The 26,888-nt window shown below is 46.4% G+C and overlaps 1 protein-coding gene across 1 annotated transcript; it reads right to left on the bottom strand.

The window, feature by feature from the left end:
* Positions 1-11,728: 11,728 nt before the first annotated feature.
* nup85 (nucleoporin 85) lies at positions 11,729-26,560 on the bottom strand. Its single transcript, XM_015945745.3, has 19 exons — positions 26,394-26,560; positions 25,898-25,988; positions 25,646-25,802; positions 25,475-25,545; positions 25,345-25,388; positions 25,126-25,195; positions 24,877-24,998; positions 24,625-24,759; positions 15,274-15,396; positions 15,063-15,194; positions 14,885-14,988; positions 14,705-14,788; positions 14,543-14,608; positions 14,176-14,327; positions 13,947-14,064; positions 13,652-13,752; positions 13,344-13,495; positions 12,076-12,177; positions 11,729-11,937 (listed from the first exon to the last, which is right to left on the bottom strand). The coding sequence occupies exons 1-19, from the start codon at positions 26,424-26,426 to the stop codon at positions 11,839-11,841; spliced, it is 1,956 nt and encodes a 651-aa protein (XP_015801231.3). The 5' UTR covers positions 26,427-26,560; the 3' UTR covers positions 11,729-11,838.
* Between the last annotated feature and the right edge of the window lie 328 nt (positions 26,561-26,888).

The following is a 26,888-nucleotide window of genomic DNA, read 5'->3' as shown; positions in this document are numbered from 1 at the left end:
GAATCTGGATTAAATCAACAGCTGCAGACATTGTAATCATTTCTGAAACTTGGCTGACTAAATCCATAAGTAATGAGGATATCAACATAGCTGGATACAATGTTTATCGCACAGACTGGCTGAACAAAGGTGGGGGTGTAGTTATTTTTATCAGATCAAGATTGAAAACATGAATATATTTGTCTGAGTCTATCCGTAAACAAATGGTGTTTTTGGCTTGAAATGTGGAAATTGCCAAATCACTTCTATAACTTTTGCTGGGTGCTATAGACCTCCATCGGCTTCCAAGGAGGCATTATCATCCTTAAAGCATCTCTTGTCCAAATTAAATCATAGTGAACTTGTACTAGCTGTTTATTTTTTACACAAAAGGAGCTTCTGTGATTCCTTACATCTTAGCCAGTTTGCCAGCCAACCCACAAGACCCAATTTTAAGAATCCTGATAAGTCAACCTTAATTGACTTAATTTTAACAAATGTCCCTCATAAATTCTCACCATTAGAAAGTTTCTGCAATGACAATCACGCATCATTTACAAGAGAAATCTTAAACAATTCAGTGAACAAGCTTATCATAAAGATTTGTCTTTGGTTAATTGGAGGCAAATAGATTTTTTGCATTCTTCAAGGAGACTTTCATGGAAATTATAAAAGAGCATGCCCCCTTCATGAAACTCAGAATCAAGGGACCAGAAAATCCCTGGTTCTCCCCGAGCTGTCCAATATTATCCATCAGCGTAATGTGGAATGGGCCAAAGCCAGAAAAGGAACTCTGCCCTCTGATTGGGCTATCTTTAGGCAACTAAGAAATAAATGTACAACTCTCATCAAAAAGGCCAAATCAAGCTATTACATATCTGTCACAACCATCGACATATATATTGGACAATTCATTTCCATAGACTCCAATATCACATTTTTAAGGCTAAATGGGAGGTGGCCACCACCGCCATTTTGACCGTGTCACAGGTTCCGTCAAGCCCAGACAATTCCACAAAAGGGAAGAGAGGTGGAGCTGAGGGTGGGGCTGTAAGGCTGGGATCAACTGACGACACTTGGTCGAACTAGCTACAAGCTAACCCAAAGCTAATGCGGAGGTGGGAGCTAAGCTAACGGAGGTAGTAGCTACGTAGCTATAACCGGAGTTAACTGTGCACAACACCAGAGCTTCTGAGTCAGAGATACGCCGGGCTGACCGCTGGGTAAAACCGGGTGGAACACAGAGGTCTCCCGAGAGCTCCACAAGCCGGCAGCCGCACAGCAGACAAGCGCCGCTGCGATCAGAGATGCGCCGAGCTGCGGGGAGGGGAGAACCGGGTGGAAAACATTGGTTTCCATCCAAGAGCTCCACAAGCCGGCAGCTTGCGCAGCAGACAGGAGCCGCGATCAGACAGAGATGCGCCGAGCTGTGGGGAGGGGAGAAACGGGTGGAAAACATCGGTCTCCCGAGAGCTCCACAAGCCGATAGTCGGAATCCAGCTCCACCAACATGTTATATTTCAACCCATTTTCTAAAGTGCAGCGTTGTGTTGAATGCTGGTTTTACCCTATGAAATTTAAATTTCATGGTTAAACAGTACACGTTAAAATCTAAGCTCAGCTCGGCAGTGACCTAAAATACATAAATATAATTTTACTTACCGAAAAAAATGAAGTGGAGACTCCTTGGACGCACAAACGGCACAATGGTCTAAGGTGAGAAACTGAAAATGACTGAAAAGTTTTCAGGCGAGGCCGAGGCTCAGACTGAGGCCTTTCCCCGGATCTAGCTCTGCGGTCACGTGTGTCGGATGCTCATTAATTATACAGAATTTTAGGCTTTTAATACACTTAAACAGAAGAGTGAGAAAAAAATTTACCCCCCTCAGAGTTGTCATGAGTGTAAACTAGATCATTTAAGCACAAACATGTTTTGGTACCAGGCTGTAAACTATGTTTATTTCTGCTGTGAAATTGGTATTTTTAGCATGGGAGTCAATGAGGATTTGCTCGCTTCTGACACCAGCCCCCAGTGGATGAGGGTGGAACTGCAATTTATTTCACTTCCGCATTGGCCTCAATTTCTGTCCTGCATTGTGGGGGCTTGGTCACAACTGAGAACCTAAATAATCCACAGACATTTTGGAAAGTGATTAAGTCTTTATTTGTCAACTTAACTTCTTATGCTCTTCCAAAATTTGTCCTAAATGACTCTGTCCCAGTTTATGATAAAACGGAGGTTTTAAACTGTTAACAAGCATTTTATCTCATCTGGTTCAGTGTCAACTTCTACAGGGTGGGCCATTTATATTGATACACCTTAATAAAATGGGAATGGTTGGTGATATTAACGTCCTGTTTGTGGCACATTAGTATATGTGAGGTGGCAAACTTTTCAAGATGGGTGGTGACCATGGTGGCCATTTTGAAGTCGGCCATCTTGGATCCAATTTTTGTTTTTTCAAAAGGAAGAGGGTCATTTGACACATCAAACTTATTGGTAATTTCACAAAAAAAAAAAAAAAACAATGGTGTGCTTGGTTTTAACATAACTTTATTCTTACAAGTGCAATTGTGAGCTCTGTTGTTGCTAGACAGAGGATGTCCATAGATCAGCTCCTCCAAGGCCAGCTCTATGTCATAATGGTTGGGAACTCTACTGCCTCGAACAGGCACACCTGCTCAATGCGGCAAGTCAGGGTCCTTGCCACCTTCACTTCCAGATCACTGAAGTGATTCATGTATTTGTGAGCATTTGCATACATAGTAGTCATCCCATTGTGGTGAAGGAGGCCACAGACCGCAATGACCCCACTCACTGGGTGTTTGTTCAGCTGAATCATGTGGGTGTGGGGGGAGTCAGTGTAGACCTGAAGAAAATTCATGGTTCCAGGTGCCTCCAACCCATCAAAGACCACATCCAGGAGGGGACTTTTGATGTCCAGTGGTTTCCCATCGAGGTTTGACTGGTAGTTGGCGCACTGGGGCATACTCAAAGTTGGGTGATCCAACTAACTGTTCCAGACCGACCAGAGAAGGTGCATTTTCTGGTCATTGATCTTGGATGGTAATCAGGCTGCAAGCGGCATGTACAGACACGCATTTAACTCCAGCTGGATGAACCCACTCAGCAAGGTCAAGGAGTCGGTTGCTTTTTTGTCCAAAAAAGGTAAGTAGGACCGAGACGTCAGGATGGCAACCTGCATCTTGTATGGCTTTGTCCAGGAGCCCCAGGACAAACATTTGATCCTGTTCCAGTACAATGAACTTGGATGGGTTTGAGAGGCTGTTCTTTTGCACAGTCCCTTGCCATGTCCTCTGAACACAAGTCTTTTAAGAGCTCTGAGAACAAGTCCCTCACTTTGTTAAGAAGCACAGCTGCCCTGTGTCGTTTTACAGATTCACTCTGGCTACCCTGTGTCGTTTTATAGATTCACTCTGGCTACCCTGCTCACTGTGCGCAGGATATGATGGCAGCACAGTGAAATTGACAAAAGCTCCATAAGCCATTTGAGCCAAGCAGTGCCCAAAAGTGTGGCGCAAACTCAGGCATTGGCCAGGTGTGGAACCAACCATGGCAACATGTTTTTTGAGGTAATGGTAGTGTGCCTTAAGGCTGTTTACACTAATTGGGGGTAGAGCTAAGTAGGGAATGCATGCTCTAACAGAGCACAGGTTGTTGAGCTCCACAACCACCCCATCAATATCAAATTGGGTTTCCATCAAGCCATCCTCAGCATTGTAAGTAGTGTTAAACAGTGGCACCCTAAAATCAGCATTGGCAAGAAAATCCCCCACATCTGATTAGGCCTTAAAGGCTTCGGTCAGGTGTGTGTTGTTTTTCTCACCAAGTAGAATGAGGTCGTTAGTGAAATCCATCTCAGCTTCTGTTTGTCAAGGGTTGTGTGTATGTATAAGTTCTGTTTCGTTCCCTCCTGACTGCCAGTGGCAGTAAACAGAGTGGATGTATCTCCTCGCACTCTGCGCAGGTTGAGTACTAATGTAAACAAAGTCACGCATGTGACACGTAGCGCACCTGGTCGCAAGTCTATAAATTACGCGCCGATAGCTACGTTCGGGTCTCTTTGATCTTCTCGCTGTTGACCTGGCGTGCTTCGCTGGTCAATCGCTCCATAAGTCCGTGATTCGGATCTTATCAGTCTAGAGGTGAGTACTTTTTCTACATGGCGTCTTCCTGCCGGGGACCGTGTGGTCGGAGCGCTCAAGGGAGCCCTATGGGGTGGTGGATTGACACTGTTATCTGTCATTTGTTACCGAGAGCGGGCGGTGCGGCCGGCGCCGGTCGGACCGCCGCTGCCGGCTCGGATAGGGCTCGCTGGCGGTCGCAGGTTTTCCCCTGTGGAAAGGGGAGGGGGTGCGGCCGGCGAGCGCTACAGGTAAGTGGGGCTGGACGTTCTGACCGTGGAGGTGGCACGCTCAGATTACCCAGCCGACACACACACACGTGTGTTGTTTTACAACTCCAGGACTGAATCGTGTTCTTCAGTTTTCCTCGAAGTCCTCGCTCAGTTCCTGTGGAGTTGCTGGCGTCTCCCACACCGGTAGGGATGTTGGCGTGTACGTCATGCGGGGCTCCCCTCCAGGTGGAGGATGGCCACGACTTGTGTCCAAAGTGTCTGGGCGTCAGTCACCTCAGAGAGGCGCTGACTGACCCATGCATGAACTGCAGCATTTTGCCGCTGGCAGTGCGGGAGGACAGGCTACGTCAAGTAGAGTGCCTCCTGTTTGAGTTGGACCTGCCGCCCTCTGGTATCCCTCATCCGTGTTCCGGGAGATGGAGGGATAGACCGGCTGAGGAACGCGGCAGCCCGAGGCGCAAGAAGTGGCGTGTGGCGCACCCCTCTCGCCAGGAAGTGGACACTTTGCGGGCGGAGGTGGAACAGCTCAAAGCGCTGCTGACCAGAGCCCCGGACGAGGGGGGCTCGGATTACCTGATCTCTATGAGGGCCTCAAATTCCGAGTTTCAGTCCCTCGAGGAGGAGGGCCCCTCTCCGGGTTGTAGTCAGGGGCTGGTAGTAGAGCCCCCGGGCCTGGGAGGTCACGGAGACTCTGGGATGTCCCTCCATAGCTCAGCAAGCTCGGAGCTGGCGGAGGACTCTTGTCAGTTGCGGATGATTTTGCGAGCAGCACTGGCCAGGATTGGACTGGACGACGTGCCGGTGGCCCATCCGGCGGGGAATCCCTTCTTCTGCCGGGCTCCGGCGGCGCCCCCATTTCAGGTCCCACCATCGCCGGCCTTTGTGGAAGAGCTGCAGCGGTGCTGGGAGGACCCGAGACAGCTCTCCCACCATGGTAGGGATGCCAGGACCCTGGCATCGATGCGGGAGGCAGGAACCTACGGGTTGGACCGCATGCCAGCGGTGGACCACTGCGTTGCTTCTTTGGTGCTCTCCCCGGATGAGGCATTGAGGGACAGGGTCCGCTGTCCGAGCACCCAGTGTCGGGTGACCGACAGATTACTGTGCCGGGCTTACGACATCGGGGCAAGGATGGCACGCACCAGCAATTCGCTGTCGGTGCTGTTGCTAGCCCAGTCCCTGATGCTGCAGTCGGGCGCAGCGGGGATGGCACTGGGCAATACAAACGACGCAGCCCTGCAAGCATTTGGGCTGATGTCCAGGGAGCTTGGTCGGTTGTTGGGCACACTGGTAGTGGCTCGCCGTCAGGTCTGGTTGGCACAGGCCCTGGTGTCGGATGACTGCCGACAGAGCCTGCGCGGACTGCCCGTGGTGCCTGGCCAGTTGTTCGGGCCTGAGGCTGAGAGGGCGTTGGAATGTCGGCGGCAGTCCAGACAGGCCGCAGAGGCCTGGAGTGGGCGTAGCGGGGCAGGGATCCTCCCCGTGCCACAGTCCAGGCCACAAGGGGCACGGGACCCTCGGCGCCGGTTTTGTCTGGCCGCCCCCTTTCAGGCCACCCAGCAGACCGCGGCAGGGGCTTGGAGACGCTCTGGGGCAGGTCAGGCACCACCCCAGGGATCCTCGGGGCAGGACAGGGGCCGCCGCCCCACAGGGCCCCAAACAGACGTCGGGACCCGGCCTGAGGGCTGTGGGCCGGCGGCGGGCAGATTTACACCACAGCACCTAGCACTCTGGGAGGCCCAATGCGGAGATGCTTGGGTGGTTCGAACCATGTCCCAGGGCTACAGGTTGCAGTTCCACCGTCGGGCCCCACCCCCTTCGGGGGTCAGTGTGACTTTGGTCACAGATCCTGCACGGGTCAGCAACGGGCCATAGAGGTCGTTCCGCCGCATTTGCAGGCAGACGGCTTTTATTCGACGTATTTCTTGGTGTCGAAGAAGGACGGGCCCCTGCGCCCGGTACTGTACCTCAGGGGTCTCAATCGGTTCCTGAAGGTGCTGCCCTTCCGCATGCTTCGGACTCGCGATGTCCTTCAGGTGGTTTGTCCGGGAGAGTGGTTTACGAGCATAGATCTCAAGGACGCATACTTCCATGTCCCGATCCATCCGGGGCACAGGAAGTACCTGCGGTTTTCTTTCCTCAGGAGGGTGTACCAGTTTCTGGTTCTGCCGTTCGGCTTGTCCCTCGCCCCCCGAGTTTTCATGCGGTGCGTGAAGGCAGCCCTGAGCCCCCTGTGTCGGTCGGGGTTGAAGTTCCTGCCATATCTCGACGACTGGCTCGTCTGCGCGCCGTCGTGTCGCGAAATGGGTCCGGCCACAGCCAGGGTCCTTGCCCACGTCGAGGCGCTGGGGATGACGGTGAACCTGCAGAAGAGTTCTCTGGTTCCGACTCAGCGGGTGGATTTTATTGGCATTGCCATAGATTCTGTGGCCATGCGGGCGAGGCTGACCGAGCAGAGGAGGGTCCGGATTCAGTCTTTGCTCTGGGCTTTTCGCCTTGGGGCGGCACCCCCGGTCCAGGTGTGGCTACGACTGTTGGGGATGCTGGTCTCGGCTTCTGCACTGGTGCCTCTAGGGCTGCTCCACCTTAGGCCCTTGCAGAGGTGGTTCAACGGCTTCCGCCTGGATCCCCAGCGACACCGAAGGGTCGAGCTGGAGGTCACGAGCAGCTGTGTGGCTCTTTTGCGTCATTGGGACGATGTCACCTACCTGAATCTCGGCGTGCCGCTTGGCGTGGTTCCCGCTAGACGGGAGGTGGTCACGACGGATGCGTCACCCCGGGGGTGGGGGGCGCATTGGCAGTGCAGGTCGGTCCAGGGGTTGTGGAGCCCCCGTCAGGCACGGCTTCACATCAATGTCCTGGAATTGAAGACCGTCTACTTGGCGCTGAGGCGCTTCTTGCCCTTTCTGCGGGGCAAGCATGTGCTCATCTGAATGGACAGCACCTCGGCAGTGTTCCACATAAACCATCAGGGGGACACCAGGTCATTGCGATTGTTGAGGGAGGCTCAGACGCTGTTGACCTGGGCTTACCCTTGCTTGGCCTCCGTCAGGGCACTGCACCTTCCGGGGTGGAGGAACTCGGTGGCGGATTGCCTGTCCCGGCGGGGTCTTCCCCCGGAGGAATGGAGGTTGCACCCTCAGGTGTTGCAGAGGGTGTGGCATCAGCTCGGAGAGGCCCAGGTGGATCTGTTTGCCTCGAGGAGCAGCACGCATTGCCCCTTGTGGTCCTCCCTGGCAGAGGCCGACGCCCCTCTGGGGATGGATGCCCTCGCACATGCCTGGCCGTTGGTTCGGCTGTACGCTTTCCCACCTTTCCCATTGATCTTACCAACCCTCCATCGGATGAGGGACTCGTCACACGAGGTCCTTCTGGTGGCGCCAGACTGGCCCATGAGGGTCTGGTTTCCATTGCTTCTCAGTCTGCTGAACGGGGAGCCGTGGCGGTTGCCGGCGAGACGGGACCTCCTGTCTCAGATGGAGGGGAGGATTTGGCATCCGTCCCCAGATCATCTTCGGCTCACGGTGTGGCCATTGAAGGGGGCAGACAGCCCCTAGTCGGCTTAGAGCCCTCCATCCAGCAGGTGCTGGATAGTGCCAGGGCTCTGTCTACAAGGGCCACGTACGCTCGCTGTTGGCAGCGGTTCTCTACCTGGTGTTCCGGCAGGAACGTGGACCCTGGTTCTTGTTCCCTGCATGAGGTTCTGCGGTACCTCCGGCACCTGTTTGACAAGGGCCGGGCCACCTCGACCCTTAAGGTACACCTGGCAGCTATTTCGGCCAACCACCTCTTGGTGGATGGCAGGAGCATTGGGGCTCACTGTTTGGTGACCCAGTTTCTGTGGGGCGTGAGAAGGTTGCATCCTGCCTTGTGCAGGCCGGCACCTGCTTGGGACCTTCCCCTGGTCCTGCAGGCCCTGTGTGGGCCACCCTTTGTGCTGATGACTACCGCCCCGTTGACAGTGGTGTCTGTGAAAACCGCCTTTCTCTTGGCAGTGACGTCGGCTAAATGGGTCAGTGAGCTGCACGCACTGGACATCAGACCCGCCTGCCTGCGGTGGAAGGCAGATGGGTCGGGGGTGACACTGTGGCCCAACGTTGCCTTTCTTCCCAAGGTTCTGCCCTCTGGCTACGTAAATGCCGCAATCGAGCTGGGGGCGTTTTTCCCTCCCCCATTTCATTCGGAGGGACAAAGGCGGGCGAATTTGCTGTGCCCGGTCTGGGCACTGCAGCTCTATATTGTGGCCACAAACACTGTCCGGCATTCGAACCAGCTGTTTGTCTGTCACAGAGGAGTGAACAGGGGTCGGGCCCTTTCGAAGCAGAGGCTGTCGCATTGGATCGTGGATGCCATTGCGACGGCTTATGCGGCAGTGGGTGCAGTGGCTCCCCCTGGGATCGTGTGCCATTCCACCAGGAGTGTTGCTACATCCTGGGCGGCGATGAGAGGTGTGCCACTGGCGGACGTCCGTGCTGCGGCGTCCTGGGCAACTCCGTGCACGTTTGCACGCTTCTACCGCCTCAACGTTGGCCACGGGTCCACGCTCGCTTCGGTGGTGCTGCCTCTGGCGGCTACCTCCTGAGTGAAGGTGAGTTTTATGTTCCTTGTGACACTGCTGTCATAAGTCATCCACTCTGTTTACTGCCACTGGCAGTCAGGAGGGAACGAAACAGAACGGAAGTTACTGTGTAACTATGGTTCTGAGTTCCTGGATAACTGCCAGTTACAGGAGTCACTCGGAACTTCTCGGGCGAGAAGATCCTGGGAGACCCGAACGTAGCTATCGGCGCGTAATTTATAGACTTGTTTACATTAGTACTCAACCTGCGCAGAGCGCGAGGAGATACATCCACTCTGTTTACTGCACTGGCAGTCATCCAGGAACTCACAGAACCATATAGTTACACCGTAACTTCCGTTAACCGTGGTGTTTTTGTATTTATCAGTGTGATTAGGGTGTATTTGTATTGTTTTTGAGTAAGAATATGAGTGAATGTTGTTTTTGTGCAGTGAATGTTATGTATCAAAGCTAAAAGTGAAGGCAAGAAGAAGAGCTGTTGATTCGTTGAGTTCCCGCAGCTGAATGAGCTCTTATAGCTGTTTTACAGCCCTTTATATAGCCGGTATGTGATGATATACAGGTATAAGTTTTAATTTAATTTTATTTAAATTCTAATAATTCAAATTTAAATATCTTTTGATAGGAAGGTCATAGCGTAACAGGACCAAGTCCTGCCCCCCTAAATCACATACAGGCTTTACGTTGTGCACTCCAATTTGTTGTACGAGCTTTCGTTCCTGAGATACGCCCACTTTCACGTCACGTTTTGTGTATCACAGGAACTAAAGCTCGTAGAGACAAGTGGACACTTCTGGTGTGCTCAAAAGTGTTGCTATGTCAGAGCATGGTTGCAGTGCGCTGCAACCTTGCATTCCGGAGATACATGCGGTATTAACATTCACTCATGTTCTTACTTATCTTACAACATTACGTCGTGGAGCCATGGGACCAAGCTGTACTCCCACTAAGCATGGAATCACGCATCCAATGGTGCCCTCTATTTCCTCGTCCTTTCCTTCAGATTTTAACGTCACCAAATCTCAAACTTTGATTGAGAGTAACTCTGGAACGGTACCTCGTAGAGCTATGGAACCAAGGTCTACCTGGTCCAACCTGGTCATTGCACATGCAGTGGTACCACCCGTAAGACTTTCCCTTTCCAAATTACTGTCAGACTTCATCAAAATCATGCTCGAATATGTCTGGACAGGAAGATTGTGCAGCCACGGGAATCTTTTCCCTCAATACCAGCCACGGGCTTTCCAGTGGTGTCATCCGCATTGTTCTATGACCTCCCATTGCCGAGATATCGAATCTCAAAACCAGGTATTAACCAGGTCCGAGTATTAACGAGGACTCCCTGCTTACGTTCCAATATGACCCAACGTCTACTACTGCAATGGGGATTTTTCAGGTGGCCATAACTCTTGATAGGAACGTCACAGTGTCACGGGACCCACCTCTACCCCCCTAAATCGGCCCTGGGCTTTCTAACGACCTTCCCTTTCTGAGGTATGACCAGACCAATGTCTTTTTATTGATCTGTCAAAAGCCTTTGACACTGTAGACCATGTGTTATCATGTTGTGTCCCTTTGGTCCCCAGCCCCCTCCTGGTTTCCCTCATGTTCCCCCAGTCACTTCACTTGTTTTTAGTTTTCTATATGTTCAGATGATCTAGTCCCAGATAGCAAAAAACATTATTTCAATGTTTATTCAACCAATTCTTGCTATCTGGGGTCTTATCTCCTTTAGTGTGTTGGGTTTCCTTCCCTATTTAGGTCATTAGTTTACTTATCTTTAAATCTCCTGTGTCTTTGTTCTACAGTGTTTAGGTTTATTTTAGTTTAGTAGCTTTGTTTTACAGGATTTAGATAGTTTTCTCCCCTGCTTGTTTCTGCTCCTTCTCTCAGTTCATTAGTCTCACCTGTGCCCAATTTCCTTAATCATCCAGCCCCTGTGTATATAACCGTCTTGTCTCTGTGTTTTGTTGGTCCGTTGTCTTGTCAGCGTTGTTCTAGTTTCCCTTCTGTGCTCGCTAGGTTCCTGCTCATAAGTTTGACCTTTTGTTTTGGCTTTCAGTGGTTTGTATGCGAGGCTTAGATTCAAGCCCTTTGGATTTTTTGCAACTCCTCCTAAATAAAGGATTCTTATTTTTGCAATCACTCCTGCCTGTGTATCTCTGGGTTCTTGCATTTTGGGTTCAAGCCTCCTGCCCTCAACGTGTAAATGCTGTTTTAAAACAAAAGCTTCTTTGTTTGGGATTGTCTGAACATGCAATCCCATTGTTCACAGACTACTTCAAGGACATAACTCAATGCCTTAATTGTGATGGGTTGTCCTCTGAATTTTTTAGTGTTCACAAGGGAGTACCACAGGGCTCAGTCTTGGGACCCCTCTTGTTCATTATGTATATCAATGACTTATTACAAAATGTGTCAGATGCTTATATGCACTTTTACACTGATGACACAATCATTTACTGCTTTGGAACTTCCCCCACTAAAGCAGTTGAATTCTTACAGAAAGCTTTTGGTCCAACAAACACTTTGTAAAAATTTGAGCTAAACATATTTGGAATATAATTCATGAGAAGGGTCAATAACTGGAAAAATGAGATTGTTTTCATAAGAAAAGGGATCAGTTGAACTGTAATGACCCTGTTTAATAAAACACAGCTGCTGTTTTTGTGTCGTGTTGCGTGAACGTGATTTTTTTTGTTTACAGTTAAATAATTTAAAACAATTTGATATGTTTGATATTTTGATTTATTCTAATAATTTCCCAAAAATGATTTAGAAACAACGTAAGTGAACGGAATGAAGAGATATTTATTATCAAAAAACAAACATTTGATGACTTGATCTTATTAACAGTACAAAAATGCAAAAGAAGAGCTTGTTTTTAAATCTGAATCTACTTTATGTCTGCATTGTTCCTTCTTTCACAATAGCTGAAGCCAGATTTCTGGCCAGGGCGAGTCTCAGCATCTCCACCTTGGTCACCTCTACGTCTTCCTCCTGAAAACAGAAAGACAGATTTTAAACGTGGAAACGGCAGTAGATAATCACTTTAACATCAAACTGGGTTTGGTTTGTGTTAAAACTATGAAACAGGAATGTCCAGCTGCTGGGACGAGCTGAAAGAAGAATAAAGACCTGCATGGGTCTGCCTGATCCAGAAGCAGCAGTGATCAGAGAGGAGGTGAGCTCCTCTAAGCAGTACATCAACTCATAGGTTTGCTCTGCAGAGAAGATCACCTGAAAACAAGGAGAACAAGTTACTCCACTGAAACTCCAACTGTTCGGATTTTTTCATCCACATAATAAAAAATGACAAATAGCTCAATTTTTGATATGCTAACTCTTACAAGAAACATGTTTAGTAGTCAGTTGGTTTAAATGGTAACTAGGCAGTTTTAGCACCCCCAAGAAATCTCCTCGCTGTGCGTTCGTCTTTTTAACACCTTAATCTAACAGCTGAAATGACTCCTCAGCCTTCATTAGTGTCTACAGGAGTGAGTCGTCACCAAATCAAACATATCAGATGTGTTCCCGATCCAAAACATGCAGGAAGCAGACTGCAGCGCCAGGTGTGTCAGCTCAATTTTTTACCGGCACTCTGGGGTTGCAAGTGGGATATTCTGCCACATGGGGGGGTGGGGGGGGGGGGAGAGATGATAGGAGCTGTGTGGCCTTTAATTAACCTCAAAAAGGGTCATTTTAGCACAAACTGGCTCAAGAAAATGACTTCAAAATATGAAAAAGTTGCAAAGTGCCCCTTTAATAAAACAGGGGTAGTAATGTTCACATTAAAAATAACATACGGTAGTGTGTCACTCAAAAAAACTACATAAATTAATTAATTTTTAATGATGAATAAAAAGTTCCACAAATACCTACTTAAAGATAGATATTACTTATTCTATTTGTGCAGCATTTTTCATGCACACAAAACTCTGACCAGGAGGTCACAAATGATCTTAAACAGGATCAAAACATTCATTTAACAACATCTGAATGCTCCAGATTTGTGCATTTAACCCTCTGATGCATGAATTATGAGATCTTCAACCATGATTTTTTAAACAATTTGTTTCATTCATCTTTAGGTGTGAATTAAACAAATTTCAACAAATATTCTTTGTAACATTTTGTTAATTTACAAATACTTTATTACATGTCTATCTCAGTGGACAGCGTGCATTCTGAACATGAAATATGTTGGCTTGCCTTACTGAAGTCCAACTGGAGAGGCTCACATGCAATAAAGTCTTCAACAGCTGTGCTTAATAGCAAAAATAAATAAATAACTATTTTGAGTACCTGTCCACTGTAGTGACCATTATGCATCAAAGGGATAAACTAAAGTTCTTGATTTTGTAATAACAAATCTACTTTAAACCGATGTTCAGGTGTGGACTGACCTCTTTCTGCTCCAGCAGAGGCAGAGCATCCGTCAGCAGCGTCATCCAGAAGCTTTGGGGAGCGATTTTAGCCGTCATGAGGGAGAGTAGCAGCTTTGCAGCATCGCTGAAGCACTTCTCTCCGTACAGCTTGTGGAACTCACGGTATTTTCCTGGAGAGAATCATTTCTATCAAATCATCCTCCAGAAATTCTCACCATCACATGTTGTTGCATCAAGCGGATACTGGTTCTGTTTCTATTAGTCTTGTGTGTGTGTGTGTGTGTGTGTGTGTGTGTGTGTGTGTGTGTGTGTGTTCAGGCTCCTACCAAGGAAGGTTAGCCTGTCGCTGAGCAGCATGGTTGAGCCCAGGTTGTCGATCAGATCCAGATCAGAGAAGGTGCCTTTGGCGCAGTAATCCTGCAGGAACCTAAAACACAAACACAAAAACAACTTCAAATCATTTTCAGAGAGAAAGACATTTAGTGAACTAATAAGCCCAACAGTGATACTTATAAAAAGCTTAAGAAGCATGTAGGTAAAAGTTAAATGTGTTCCTGGAGAATGAAGATGAAGCTGTCAGTTGTGTATATTTCAGTAAGAGCACCACTAAAGGGATGTGACCTCTCTGAAATCAGGGTGGCAAACGCAGCATCTTTGGCTCGGATGCTCCAGGAGAGAGCAGAGCCCAGTCGGTTGTTCCTTACAGCCCGCATGGCCATGATCTTACAGATGCTCCGCACTGGGACCAAAACAACAAAAAACAAACCAGGTCAAGCTTTTCCAGCCTAGCTTACACCAGAGAGATTAGCTTTGTGACACAAACTGATAAAAAGGACGACCGAGCCCCTACCCTGCTCTGACATCTGCCTCTCCTCACAAATTCGGAGCACTTTGAGCGCTTTGCGCTCCGTGTCCAAAGGAACTCGCTCGATCTGCAGCTCCAGATAGACGCGGCCAAATTCTGGGCAGTGATCGAAATAATCCACGGCACACTGCCAGAGACTAAAAACACACAGAAACATCTGGTTAGTGAACGCTAAAATAACAGAGAACGACTCATATTTCAATGTTTGGATCCAGTTCGATGATTGCAGGACATTTTTTTGTCGTCGTTGATTTTCTGTGTGACTGAAACCCAAAACACAAGTGTGCCACTAGACAGTCCCTCAGGTGTAAACATGTTACTGTGTGGTTAAACGGTCACAAGGGAGCCATACCTGTGATGCGTGAACAGACCAGAGGCGTATTCTAACAGCAGGAACTCTCTCAAGTTGGATCCAAAACTACATACACACACACACACACACACAGATTAGATTAATTAACTGTGTAATTTTATCCTCTCTGGATTAAAACCAGATAAAAGAAATCATCCCTACTGGAGATTATGAGACTGGAGGAGTTTGCAGTGATCCAACAGGTCTGTTAAATGAGCCACAAACCACCAGTTGTTGAGAGCAATACTGCGGGGACAAGGGAGACGCCGACCGTTCAAGGACTCGTGAACTGACTTGTTAAGCACCTTGAATGTGATTAATATGGTAGACCCTGTCGGTTACCTGCAGTCCTTGATGACCTGATGAATGTCAAACTCAAAGGCAGCCAGCAGGATGCTGTCCAACGGCTCCGGCACGCCCGAATCCAGAAACATCATCATAGACGACTGCAGACGACACAAACACACGGGTCAGGTAAACTACATGTGCTCAGAGTCAGTGCTGCAGACTCGGGGGCTACCTGAGCGTAGTAATGCAACTCTGTGGGCTTCACTGTGGGATGGCAGTAGAGGAGTCTGGTGATGAGGAAGTAGTACCAGGTGCTGAGAAGTTCCTTGTGCTCCAACAACACGTCTTCATCCCCCAGTAGGATCTAAGGTTGCATCAACACCCTGTTTGATTCAGTTCACATCAGAAAACGTGACCAAACCACAACTCAAGCTGTCACTGACTTTGCAGATGACCTCCAGGTGTTGGTTGCTTGCAAATGAGTTATCCTTCAGGTAGCGGTCCACCTCCTCGTGCCAGTTCCTCCACTTCACATCAAACTCTGTTAGTGTCTGAGTGCCGCCAGGCTGAGAGGGGTTTTTGGAAAATGTAGGAAATAAAATCAGCAGAGTCATGTTTTAATATTTAACAATAAGCAGAAGTTTAAAATCCAAGTTCACTTGCTTTCAATACATTAGCAGTGATCACTAGTGTAGACAAATGCCTTTAGAGTCAATCACTGTGGAGAAATAGCTCCGGTGCTCCTGTTTCAGGAACAAGAAGTTAGCCAGAGGAGTAAAGAACAGAAGAATGAGGGTTTATTAAATAAGTTCATTTTGTCTTTGTTATAAAATAAAATTACTTCTTTTTTTAATAAGACAGTTTAAAGAAAACATTTTAGAAGCCTGAGGGCTTTGGAGTCTTATTTCCTGATGCTCTGACATTTCAGCAACACGACTCTATCACTGACTGTTACCGTTGCAACATTGATTTTATCCCAAATAACACAAGCCTGGAGGAGTTCTGCTGTGTTGTGGAGTTACTAATGCTAACGGTTAGCTTCTACTAGTCTCTGCCGCTTCCTGGACACTAAACCAACAACAGCCGTAATGAGCCACGATGAATGCTAAGTTACAGTGTGACAGAGATCTTTGTGGCTTTTCTGATCCAAGCGTTTCCACGTCAGTTTTCTATTGAGAGTCTTGATAAGTTTTCTCCTCAGTGAGGCCCACCACATGTGTCCTGGACCCTATTCCCACTAGTTTTTTTTAAACAATTCTGATTCTTTTAGAGATGCGGTTTTAACTATGATGAATTGCTCTCTTCAGACGGGGGTCTTTCCTGCCGCTTTTAAATGGGCGGTGGTGAGGCCCCTGCTGAAGAAGAGCAATTTAGGTTTTAATGACTTAAACAATTATCAACCGGTTTCCAACTTACCATTTTTAAGCAAAATTTTTAGAAAAGCTTGTTTTAATTCAACACCCATAATATCTTAGAAAAATTTCAGTCTGGTTTTAGGGTGAACCACAGCACCAAGATGGCCCTTCTGAAGATTTTAAATAATTTTAGAGTAAATTATGCTAAACGGAAGGTGACTGTGTTGGTTCTCCTGGATCTAAGTGCTGCCTTTGATACAGTAGTATTCCTTTAACTCTGAAACGGATCGGCCGATGGTTCACTTCCTACCTCACAGACAGGACTTTTATGGTGAGTTTGGATACCTGATCCTCTAGGGTTCACGGGATTACATGTGGTGTGCCCCAGGGTTCAATTTTAGGCCCAGTGCTTTTTAACCTTTATATGCTCCCTCTTGGCAGTGTCATCAGGACACATGGGGTGAATTTCCACAGTTACGCGGATGATACACAGCTGTACATCTTGGTGTCTCCTGATGACACACAGTCAATGGATGCACTTTTTAACTGCATTTTAGACATCAAATCCTGAATGGCAGGAAACTTTCTCCAGCTTAACCAGGACAAAACTGAAGTTTTAGTAATCGTCCTGAGGCCCAGAGAAAGAAACTTTTACCAAAACTGCAATCAATGCCTTTTAATCCATCTTCACAAGTGAAGAACCTGGGTGTCATCTTTGACTCTGAGCGGACTTTTATCCATCATACCATACCATACATTTATAAAGCACATTTAAAAACGGCATGGCAGCCGACCAAAGTGCTGTACAGAATAAAAAGTAAAAACACAATATAAAACAATACACAGTCAACAATAAAATGCACAACAAGGCAGATAATCACGGTCAATAAAAGACACATAATAAAATAATAAAAGTCAGGGATTTAAAAATGCCTGGTCATAAAAGTGAGCCTTAAGTAGCGACTTGAACCGGAGGAGGGATGGTGCCAGCCTCACTGAAAGAGGAAGAGCATTCCAGAGTGTCGGAGCAGCATAGACAAAAGCACGCTGCCCCCGCGTTTTGCATTCCATTGTTGGAACGCAAAGCAGCAGGCAATCAGCAGACCTCAACGCCCGGTTTGGCACATAACGAGTCCAGGGTATATACAGCAATCCTTAAGTAAAATTTACTACTTTTTAATACCTTTTTTACTACCTTCAGAATTTTTTTAAAACCATCACAACACTAAATTGCAAGTGTTAATCAGCGACCTATTTACACATATTTTAACATATATAACATACAAAAAGAATAGACTTAGAGACTCACTGATGTTGACAACGTATTGCGCATATTTATTTTACTTAGAAAATAAGCCAGGCACTTCTGTTCAGCGGTTCAGACAGTTGACCACGGGGCCTGAAATGATGCAGAACCACTGAATATGACGTCATCATAATGTGACCGGATATGCTAAAGTAGGGCTGCTCGATTATGGCAAAAACAATAATCACGATTATTGTGACTGAAATTGAGATCTCGATTATTTAAGACGATTTTTCAATTTATGTAGATTTTTTTTTTATTCAGTCATAAAACTGCTCAGGGCACAATCAGGGCAAAAATAAACAAAAAACAAGATGATCACTAAAAGAACTCCTGATTCCCAGTATAAAAAGACCAATATACTCATAGCTCATAGTTTATGACCCAAGGGCTATAGACCTTGGTTTAACTCATTTAAGTCTAACCAGTACAGACCCAAATACCAATATCTTGCAAATACTGACAGCAAGAATTATACAGTGGCATTTATAACAAATAAATGCAAATAAATTGATGTTCACAAAATGTTGCATAACATTTATTTAGCCATGTCAATGTGCTGTAGGAGCATGCACTAGCACCGTGTCCTCAGAGAGATTAGTTATTAGTTATCAGCGTGAGGAACTTATTTCTACCTTATTTATAAACTATTTATTTACAGGCCCATCAGTTAATGTAATAATTGTCCCAACCACAGCTGCACCCCCCACCCCCCAACCCGGTCTCACAGCAATCGGGGCAAGCTGCACGTGTGTTTAGCACGCTGCACGCGCACATTTAGCTGTTTTTAGTTGCTCAGGAGTCCGCAGGTACAGTGTGTGTCACTCACTCTGGTTACTCCAACAGGGAGACGGCTCCGAGAGCCGTTTTTTTAGCGACTGACACATCACTACATCATTCCCTTTCCTAATGTCCTGAAGAACGGTCCGGAGCGCAGGCGGAGTGTTTAGCTAACCTGCAGGAAATGTCGACGACAGTTATCCAGAAAGTAGCTAAGGGTTACCAGAGATGTTTCTGAGGTGTTCGCTAGGTACTTTTAAGATTTAAAAAGTCAAGAAGGGGGTCTGAAAAGCTGCTAGAAATAGCATCAAAGTCGCTAAGTTGGCAACGGAGCGCTTCATTTGTAACAGGGCAGCTCAAGTGGGAGGAGCAAATAATCGGCTTGTTTTATTTTTATAATCGTTCAAAACATTTCATTCGGAATATATTTCTATGTCGATGTTCAGAATACGACACCTGATAGTCTGAAAAAAATAATACCTAACTTGGAAAAAATAATACCTCTGAGTCCAAATTTAACACTTTTAATGGCCTTAAATTTGACTATTTTTATTTATCAATTTTTAATACTTTTTAAAACCCCGCGGACACCCTGGAGTCACAAGATCAGAGAGGTAATCCGGAGCCAGACCGTTCAAAGTCAGGATTTTAAACTTGACTCTGAAGTTTACAGGTAGCCAGTGGAGCCGCGCCAGTACAGGTGTGATATGGTCTCTTCTAGGGGTGTTTGTTAAAAACCTGGCTGCCGCATTCTGTACGACCTGAAGCCTGAGCGGAGGCAGGTAAACCAATTAAAATGGAATTTGCATAATCCAGTCGGGAGATGAAAAAAGCATGAATTACAGATTCCAGGTGTGCTCGTTTCAGGATCGGTTTTAAGCGGACTAGTCTGCGCAGCTGATAAAAACACGATCTGACCACTGCGTTAATCTGAGGGCCCATGGAAAAGTTTGTATCCATTTTCACCCCAAGGTTGGTAACACACTGCTTGAGGTCATATGGGAGAGTGGCCAAATCAGAAGATACGTGTGTGGTTTTGTTAGGGGTCATCAGGAGTGCCTCCGACTTAGAATCATTCAGCTTAAGGAAATTGTTGGCAAGCCAAACCCTCACTTCAGCCACACATTGGTCCAGAAGAGAGAGGGAGCCTGGTTTGTTCAAAGCCAGGTAGATCTGGCAATCATCTGCATAAATATGATAGCCCAAGCAATATTTCCTCCGGATGAAATCCAGGGGGAGGATGTAAATTGAAAACAGGAGAGCCCAAGCACAGATCCCTGCGGGACTCCCCATGGAAGTGGAAGGAATGTAGAGGAACAATTACCCAACTGAACCTTGAAAACTCTGTTTGACAGGTATGAGCAGAACCACTGAAGTGAGGTACCCCTAAGCCCTACCCATGACTCAAGTCTATCCAGCAATATATCGTGGTCAACGGTATCAAATGCTGCAGAAAGATCTAATAGTAGGAGTAAAACAGGCGACCCAGAGTCAGAAGCCACCAGGATGTCATTGGTCACGCGAAGAAGGGCTGATTCAGTACTGTGAAGTGGCCTAAACCCAGACTGGAACACATCAACCAGAGAAAAGCTATTCATGTGTGCTGTAATCTGTGAATAATCTTTTCGAGGACCTTAGACTAAAACGGTAATTTAGAGATTGGCCGAAAGTTTGCAAGGTTTGAGCTGTCCATACCAGTTTTTTTTAATTGGTTGCACAACCGCCTTTTTAAAAGAAGTAGGAAACACCCCAGTAGCCAAGCTAGAGTTAAAAATGTCTAAGATGGCGGGGCCCAAAATAGGGATGATCTCACCCACCATCCTCGGGGGGAGAGGGTCCTCAGGAGAACCTGCTGGTTTCATATTTCCAATCAGATCTGACAATTCACTAAGAGATATGGGAGTAAAGTTACAGAATGAGGGAGGTTCTGGTGGTACATCAGGACAGCCAGATCCTGGTTGCACAAGACTATCCCTAATGTCCCGGACTTTGTGAAGAAAGAAGGTCTGGAGCTCAGCACACAATGACACAGAGGGATCAACACTACCAGGTTCAGTTATTGACAAGATGGAGTTGACAGTGCTATAAAGTTTATGCTGAGAAATTAAGCATGCAAAGTATTTGTTCCTGGCAGATCTAACACTTCTCTGATACAGGTCAAGGGCATCCATCAGAAGCTGCTGTGAGATTAGTAGCTTGTCCTTTTTCCACCTTCTTTCCAGCGCCCTACAACGCCGCCTGAGGCTGCGTGTTTCACTGTTCAGCCAAGGATCAGAGGTGGTTTTCTTCCGTTTAAGTTTAAGGGGAGCGACTGAGTCCAGGGCAACAGAACAAGTCAAATTAAAAGAATTTAAAAGCCAATCCACATCCGTGGTGATCCCAGATGAGGAAGGATTGGATAATTCAACCTCCAGGATGGACAGTAGTGAGGCAGTTGTGGAGGGAGAGATGTGCCTTGAGTAGCGAGGAGCCTGCCTTCTCACCACAGGCAACATGGCAGAGATGTTAAAAACAACTGAAAAATGATCTGAAATACTGACAGGATGAACAACCAAGTCCTGCACCTTCAGTCCAAATGATAAAACTAAATCCAGTGTGTGAGAGTGCTCATGAGTAGGAACATTGACCAGTTTCTGGAGGCCAAATGAAACCAGAACATCTGAGAAATCTCTCACCAGAGGATTCGACAGACAACAAACGTGAATATTAAAATCACCAAGGATAATACCTTGGTCGTACCTGGGGAGATATTCAACTAAAAGGTCAGAAAAGTCCGTAATAAAAGCAGAGTTATATTTTGGTGGTCGGTAACACAGAATAAAAAGAATTGGAGGGGAGAGACTGAGTTCAAAAACAGAGACCTCGAAGCTGGTGGGGGTGATGAGCCCGGGAGGCACTTGAGGGGGAGGGAGGATGAGTACATAGTCAATAGGCCCCCACCTCGACCCGACAGTCTGGGCTCATTCACAACAGAATTTGACGGACAAAGTTCAGCAAGTGTCGCTGACTCACCCGGTGGGACCCACGTCTCCATCATGCAGAACAAAGTTAATCCATTATCAATAAAAAAATCCTTTAAAAGCACTGTTTTATTCCCCAGCGAGCGAACATTTAGTAGAGCAATCCTGAGAGAAGATGAGGAAGTTGAGGACAAACAAGGGCGAGGACGCTCTTTGCCGGACCTCACAGGATAGGTTAGATTCCTCCAGTTTACCCCGCCAATACGACGCCTCCGTTTGGATCCCCAGCTGACAGGATCGCAGGGGTGGACATTAACTTCAAAACCAACCGGCCAGCCGGGCCGGTAAGTCTGAATATTTACCGGCCCCACCAAGAATCTACCGGCCCCGCTGGTCAGCAGCCAAAACGAGTCAAAATAACAACTGAACCGTTTTAAATGTAATAAACCTTTATTTTGTACACATTCACAAACATAATAACGTATTCAAGTTTGAATTTGTTTGTTCCCTCAATAAAACACGATTTTGTCGTCGCATACTTCCGGCATACAACGCAGTACATCACCAACTCCGCTTTGCTGTACTCGAGCCATTGGCCGCGTTCGAGATGAGCCAGTTCTGCGCAGATTAGACCAGCGTTGATCGGCGAGCAGTGCATGCCGGTTAGATTTGTGTCCGACTTGATGCCGACTTGCTCTGACGTCATGCATACGTAGGCAACGATAACCTCGTGAGATCAAGGCGGCCGCAGATTTTGGAGCAAGGCGCTGCAGTTTCTCTCCCTCAGCTGCAAAACCTAGAGGATGATGGGAAACGCCTGGCTCTCACCTGATCTAAGATCTGATTGGTTCATATTTTTATCCAAACATCCAGTGGTAGAACATGAAATGTTAGTTGGTCACATGTATTCTGTAAATCATGTTATGTTGATGATGACAACTATATAGGCCATAAGGAGAAATGTGTTTTGTTTTCTTTTGTCACGTTTCCTAGGAGCAAACTGAAGCTACAGCTGATAACCTTTACTTATTATTACAGTCATGTTTTCATATACAATATATGATATCCACAAGCATGTGATGATGTGTTTCAGCTGCTAACAGGCACCAGAATTTAAATTGAAAATTGAACAAGTGTGAACGCTAACGCGATATCTTCATCCATCATGCAGGGAAATCCAAGAGATTTAACTGGCAGAAACAACTGGTTCACACCATTCTCTCTCTCTCTCTCTCTCTCTCTCTCTCTCTCTCTCTCTCTCTCTCTCTCTCTCTCTCTCTCTCTCTCTCTCTCTCTCTCTCTCTCTCTCTCTCTCTCTCTCTCTCTCTCTCTCTCTCTCTCTCTCTCTCTCTCACTCACTCACTCACTCACTCACTCACTCACTCACTCACTCACTCACTCACTCACACGTAGAGGAAAAGAGCTGAGGAAATGGAGGACACCAAGTAATTAAAAGAAAAAGCTGAGCCGAGGCGCGCCTCGACTGGGGCGCGTCTGATCTGAACTGAGGAGCGGCGAGCAGCGGCCAGACTTCGTGAGCGATTCGCTTTGGGCGCTTCCGCGGCCGGTGTGTCCCCGGCGAAACGCCGGCTTTCAGCCACTCCCCCTGCTGCTTCCGTCTGCTCTCATCTGTTTTCCAGGCGAGGCGCTGCTCAACTCGAACACGGCCATTCTCCGCGCCTCCCGTCTTCTTTAAACCGCCAAGAATCATTCCACCTACGCACACGCTTCTCTGCTTCATACCGTTTCGAACTGTCTCTCTTCTCCTCACCAGTTTTAAAGCGTTTTGCCGGAGATTTCATCAAGAAATCCCATCCCTGTGGTGGCGCGATCTTCCTGCGTGCTTGTGTGTTTCTAGCGTGGTTCCACTTCGTCTTTAATAGTGAACTTATAGTTCACGTGACAATAACTAGAATCGTGCAGTACGTGCACGAATCGTACAAGTGCAGTACGTGGCTAGAGGCGCGCAGGTTCACGCGCGCGAAACGAAAACGGCAGCTTCCTACAGGGCGGGCCCATGATGTAGGTGAAAGCCGGTGTGTAAATGATAAATAAAGCTTGGGCGCCACCCGGGCGGTAAGTCGTCAAGTATTTACCGCCCGACGAGAAAATTTAGCGCCATTGGCGCTCGGGCGCTTTAAAGGTCCACCCCTGGATCGCTGTCATGCCTGTGGAGAATCTGGATGTTGTGTTCCGAGAAATCATCAGGGAACCAGACCCAAACCCGGGAAGAAACGTTGCCACTGGACTGGCACACCCGGGAAGCTCAGAGCTGGACATGAGCGCCACTACGCCTGCCGCGCCGCTTCCACCGCGGCCCCACCAGGTCGCAGGCGGAGGACAGGAGGAAGGGCGGAACTCCATCAAACAGGTTCCCAAACGATTGCTTGAATGAGGCATAGTGAAGTCTGCCGGAGATCCAGAAGAGTAGCTCGGTCATAGGTGAGGGTGGGACAGGAATCAGCCACTGGGAGACTCAAAAACAGTGACAAAAGTACAAAAAGCACAAACGGCAAACCAGACGGCAAGCCACAACAGACGGCGCCATCATATTAAAAATATCACAAAAATAGGTTTTCACCATCTAAAGAACATCACCAGAGTCCGCCCCATTCTCTCTCGGGCCAATACGGAGACGCTAGTAATGCATGCTTTTATCACCAGTAGGATAGACTACTGCAATGCCCTGCTTTCTGGTCTTCCTAAAAAGAGGACTTCAGGTCTACAACTATTACAAAACTCAGCAGCACGTGTCCTGACGAAGACCAGGAAGCGGGAGCACATCACTCCAGTTTTAGAATCACTGCATTGGCTCCCCGTATGTTTCATGTGTGTATGTGTGCCGGACAATGAGTGTTGTGAAGGGGTTTTTATTCTCAGACTCTTTTTAAAATTCTGGGGATGGGAGGGAATGTGGGTATGCGGGGCCTTTTTAATTTGTTAAGCACTTGGGAGTTACATGCATTGTATGATTAAGTGCTATATAAATAAAGTTTGATTTGACGGCTAATGCAGGAAGAAGGGGTAGAAGATCTGCATGTTAAACTCACCCGAGTGACCAACTGTATTTCAACAATAACAAAACTGGTTTAGTCTTTAAATAAAATGGTAAACTGCTGAAAATTTTAGATACAAGACTCCTGAAATATGACACTTTAGGGGAAGGGTTGATTTTCTTGTGTTGGGTGCATCGTGTTTAGGTGTGTGAAGTCGCTACAAACTTTAAATACAAAAAACATTTGATCTATTTCAGAAAATGTCAAAAGCTATTAAGAAAAACTAAGCCAAAAGGCCAAGGTGAAAGACTAGGGTCTTTTAAATGTCAGGTCAACTTTAGCATTTTAGGCTTTTTGTTGAGACAACAGAAAATGTGGTAAAATACATGGTGCTCACATTATAGAAGGGCATCTTGCTTAGCAGGCTATCCATCAGCTTGTACATGCTCTTGGCAGCAGGTTGCAGCATCGCCTGTTTCATCAGCATCTTCCTAGTGTCTTCCAACCTTCCCTGTAGCACATAACTTAAAACCTGAAACACACAAAACGCAAAAAATGAGATCTCCCACTGTAGTCTGTCAGGAAAGAACATATTATTTAAAGAACAGGGATTAAATAAATGATCTAAGAGGGTTTTTACAGCACATACCACATCCCAGTAGTCACGATGCTCAGCAGGGCTGTCACTCTGCAGCACCCCCTTCGCCTTCTCATCCACATCGGATTTATGTAACCTCACCCAGTCCAGAAGGTGTAGTAGGAGGGAACCAGCTGAGAAGACACACACACATCACTGCATTGTTTTTTGAGCGTGTGTTCATAATCTCAAAGTCAAATACTCTAAGAAAAAATGTTTTCCGAAAAGAAAAAGAAGAATTAAGACTAATCAGCCTCTGACCTGGAGCAGCATCAATGAAAAGCACTTCACACAGATTCCAGATCAGTTCTATGGCCAACAGGATGGACACCTGTGACAGGAAAAATCAGATGGACATCAGAAAAATGGACCAGAGAATAAAAATGTTATGTCATGTGTACTTAGGACCTTACGTCATGAACTAACTGCATGGTGAATATATTTAGTTAAACTCCAAGACAAAACATTTTAAGTACATGCCTGATTTCCGTACTGTGTGGCCATATCTGTGTCATTTGCAGAAACTGTACAAAATGCATAATAATGGAGTTTATTATTCTTGCATAAGATTGCTCAGAACATGTTTTTAGTAAAATTCAAGACAGCTCACCTGCAGCTTGCTGAAGCTCTTCCATACAGGCTCGAATCACAGACCTGTAGTTTCTGCTGATGCTTACAAACCTGTAAAGAAAATCTCAGTTATCATAAGTAACATTTATCTGCTCATTTTAACTTAAAAGCAGGGTGTACAGTGGTGGAGGACCCCGTGGAGCCTTCTTACTGTGGTTTTTTGCTCTTGCTTGGGAGATCATCTTTGATTGTCTGCAGTCCAACAAAGATGTGATGCGACTCGTTAAAAAGTTTTCTTAAGATGGGGGAATAGATGTCCTCGTCTTTCCGCACCACGTGGATGAAGGCACAACCTGACCCTGTAGGTCCTGAAACAAAGAAAACACATTACACAAAATGCATCAAAAATACAGTTAAAAAAAAAGCACTTGAGGCAGGACTTTGATTTAAAAACTCCTTCTACCTGATGCTTTGTTTTGTGTCTCATACACAAGTATATCACCAGGACCCCATGCAAATCCCATACGCTTCCCAGGTCTGATTCCAGAAATATTCTGCATTTAAAAAAACACAACATTTTATGAAGTACAAAGAGATATTTTATTAAACACTTTAATCAAGCAAAACCTTGCATTTCTAAAAAATTAGTATTATTAAATAGTTGACCCACTTCAAACTATAAAGAATGTCAATGTTGCCCCATTTTTAACTAATGAATACCATATAACAAACACATCAACCAACTCGTACAGGCGTTTACAAGCTAATAATAACACTTCCCTCACCTACGTTTGAAGTCACTCGCACAGTGATTATCCTTTATTGCGCGTTTTACTAAACCCAAAATAAATTGTTGGTTTCGTGATTTCAGAAGGTTGTTGCGGTTCCGCTAGCTTGTTAGCAGTAGAGTGGCTATTAGCAGTAAAAACCATGGTAAAAACACACAAGAGACAACTTACAGTAACTACCGGCTCAACGTCTACTTCCTCCATCTGGTAATAATGTTTCTGATGCAAAGAAAATATAAAATACAAACTATTCAGCTACAAAATATACATTAAATACATGTGATGCTCTCATCTGCTATTACGCGCCGTGGTTCATGGGTGCTTGAAATCCACTATTGCGCATGCGTCACGAAGGGCTGCCCTTTCTAATGCCTGTTTTTTAATCGACTGCTGTTAATAAAGCAAATAAAATTGTCCCTCTCATATACATTGGAATTAGATAATTCGTAACGCATGATTACGCAATAAAATGTGGTTATGTGGAGTCAGATTTACCTTTAATATTAATTCACTCAAAAACACAAACATTCCCACTGGAAAATGTTTATAAAGAGCACTTCTGTGAAATATCCTATAACCTATAACTGAACTGAAGTTGCTTTTAGGCATATTTAGTGAAACAAGATGGCCGCTGGTAAACAGGGATAAGACCAGTAACATGGGTAT

This window comes from Nothobranchius furzeri, chromosome 12 (genome assembly GCF_043380555.1).
Source record: "Nothobranchius furzeri strain GRZ-AD chromosome 12, NfurGRZ-RIMD1, whole genome shotgun sequence".
Classification (NCBI taxonomy): Eukaryota; Metazoa; Chordata; class Actinopteri; order Cyprinodontiformes; family Nothobranchiidae; genus Nothobranchius; species Nothobranchius furzeri.
Note: the sequence above shows the minus strand (reverse complement) of the source record. Positions and strands in the feature narration are given on the sequence as shown.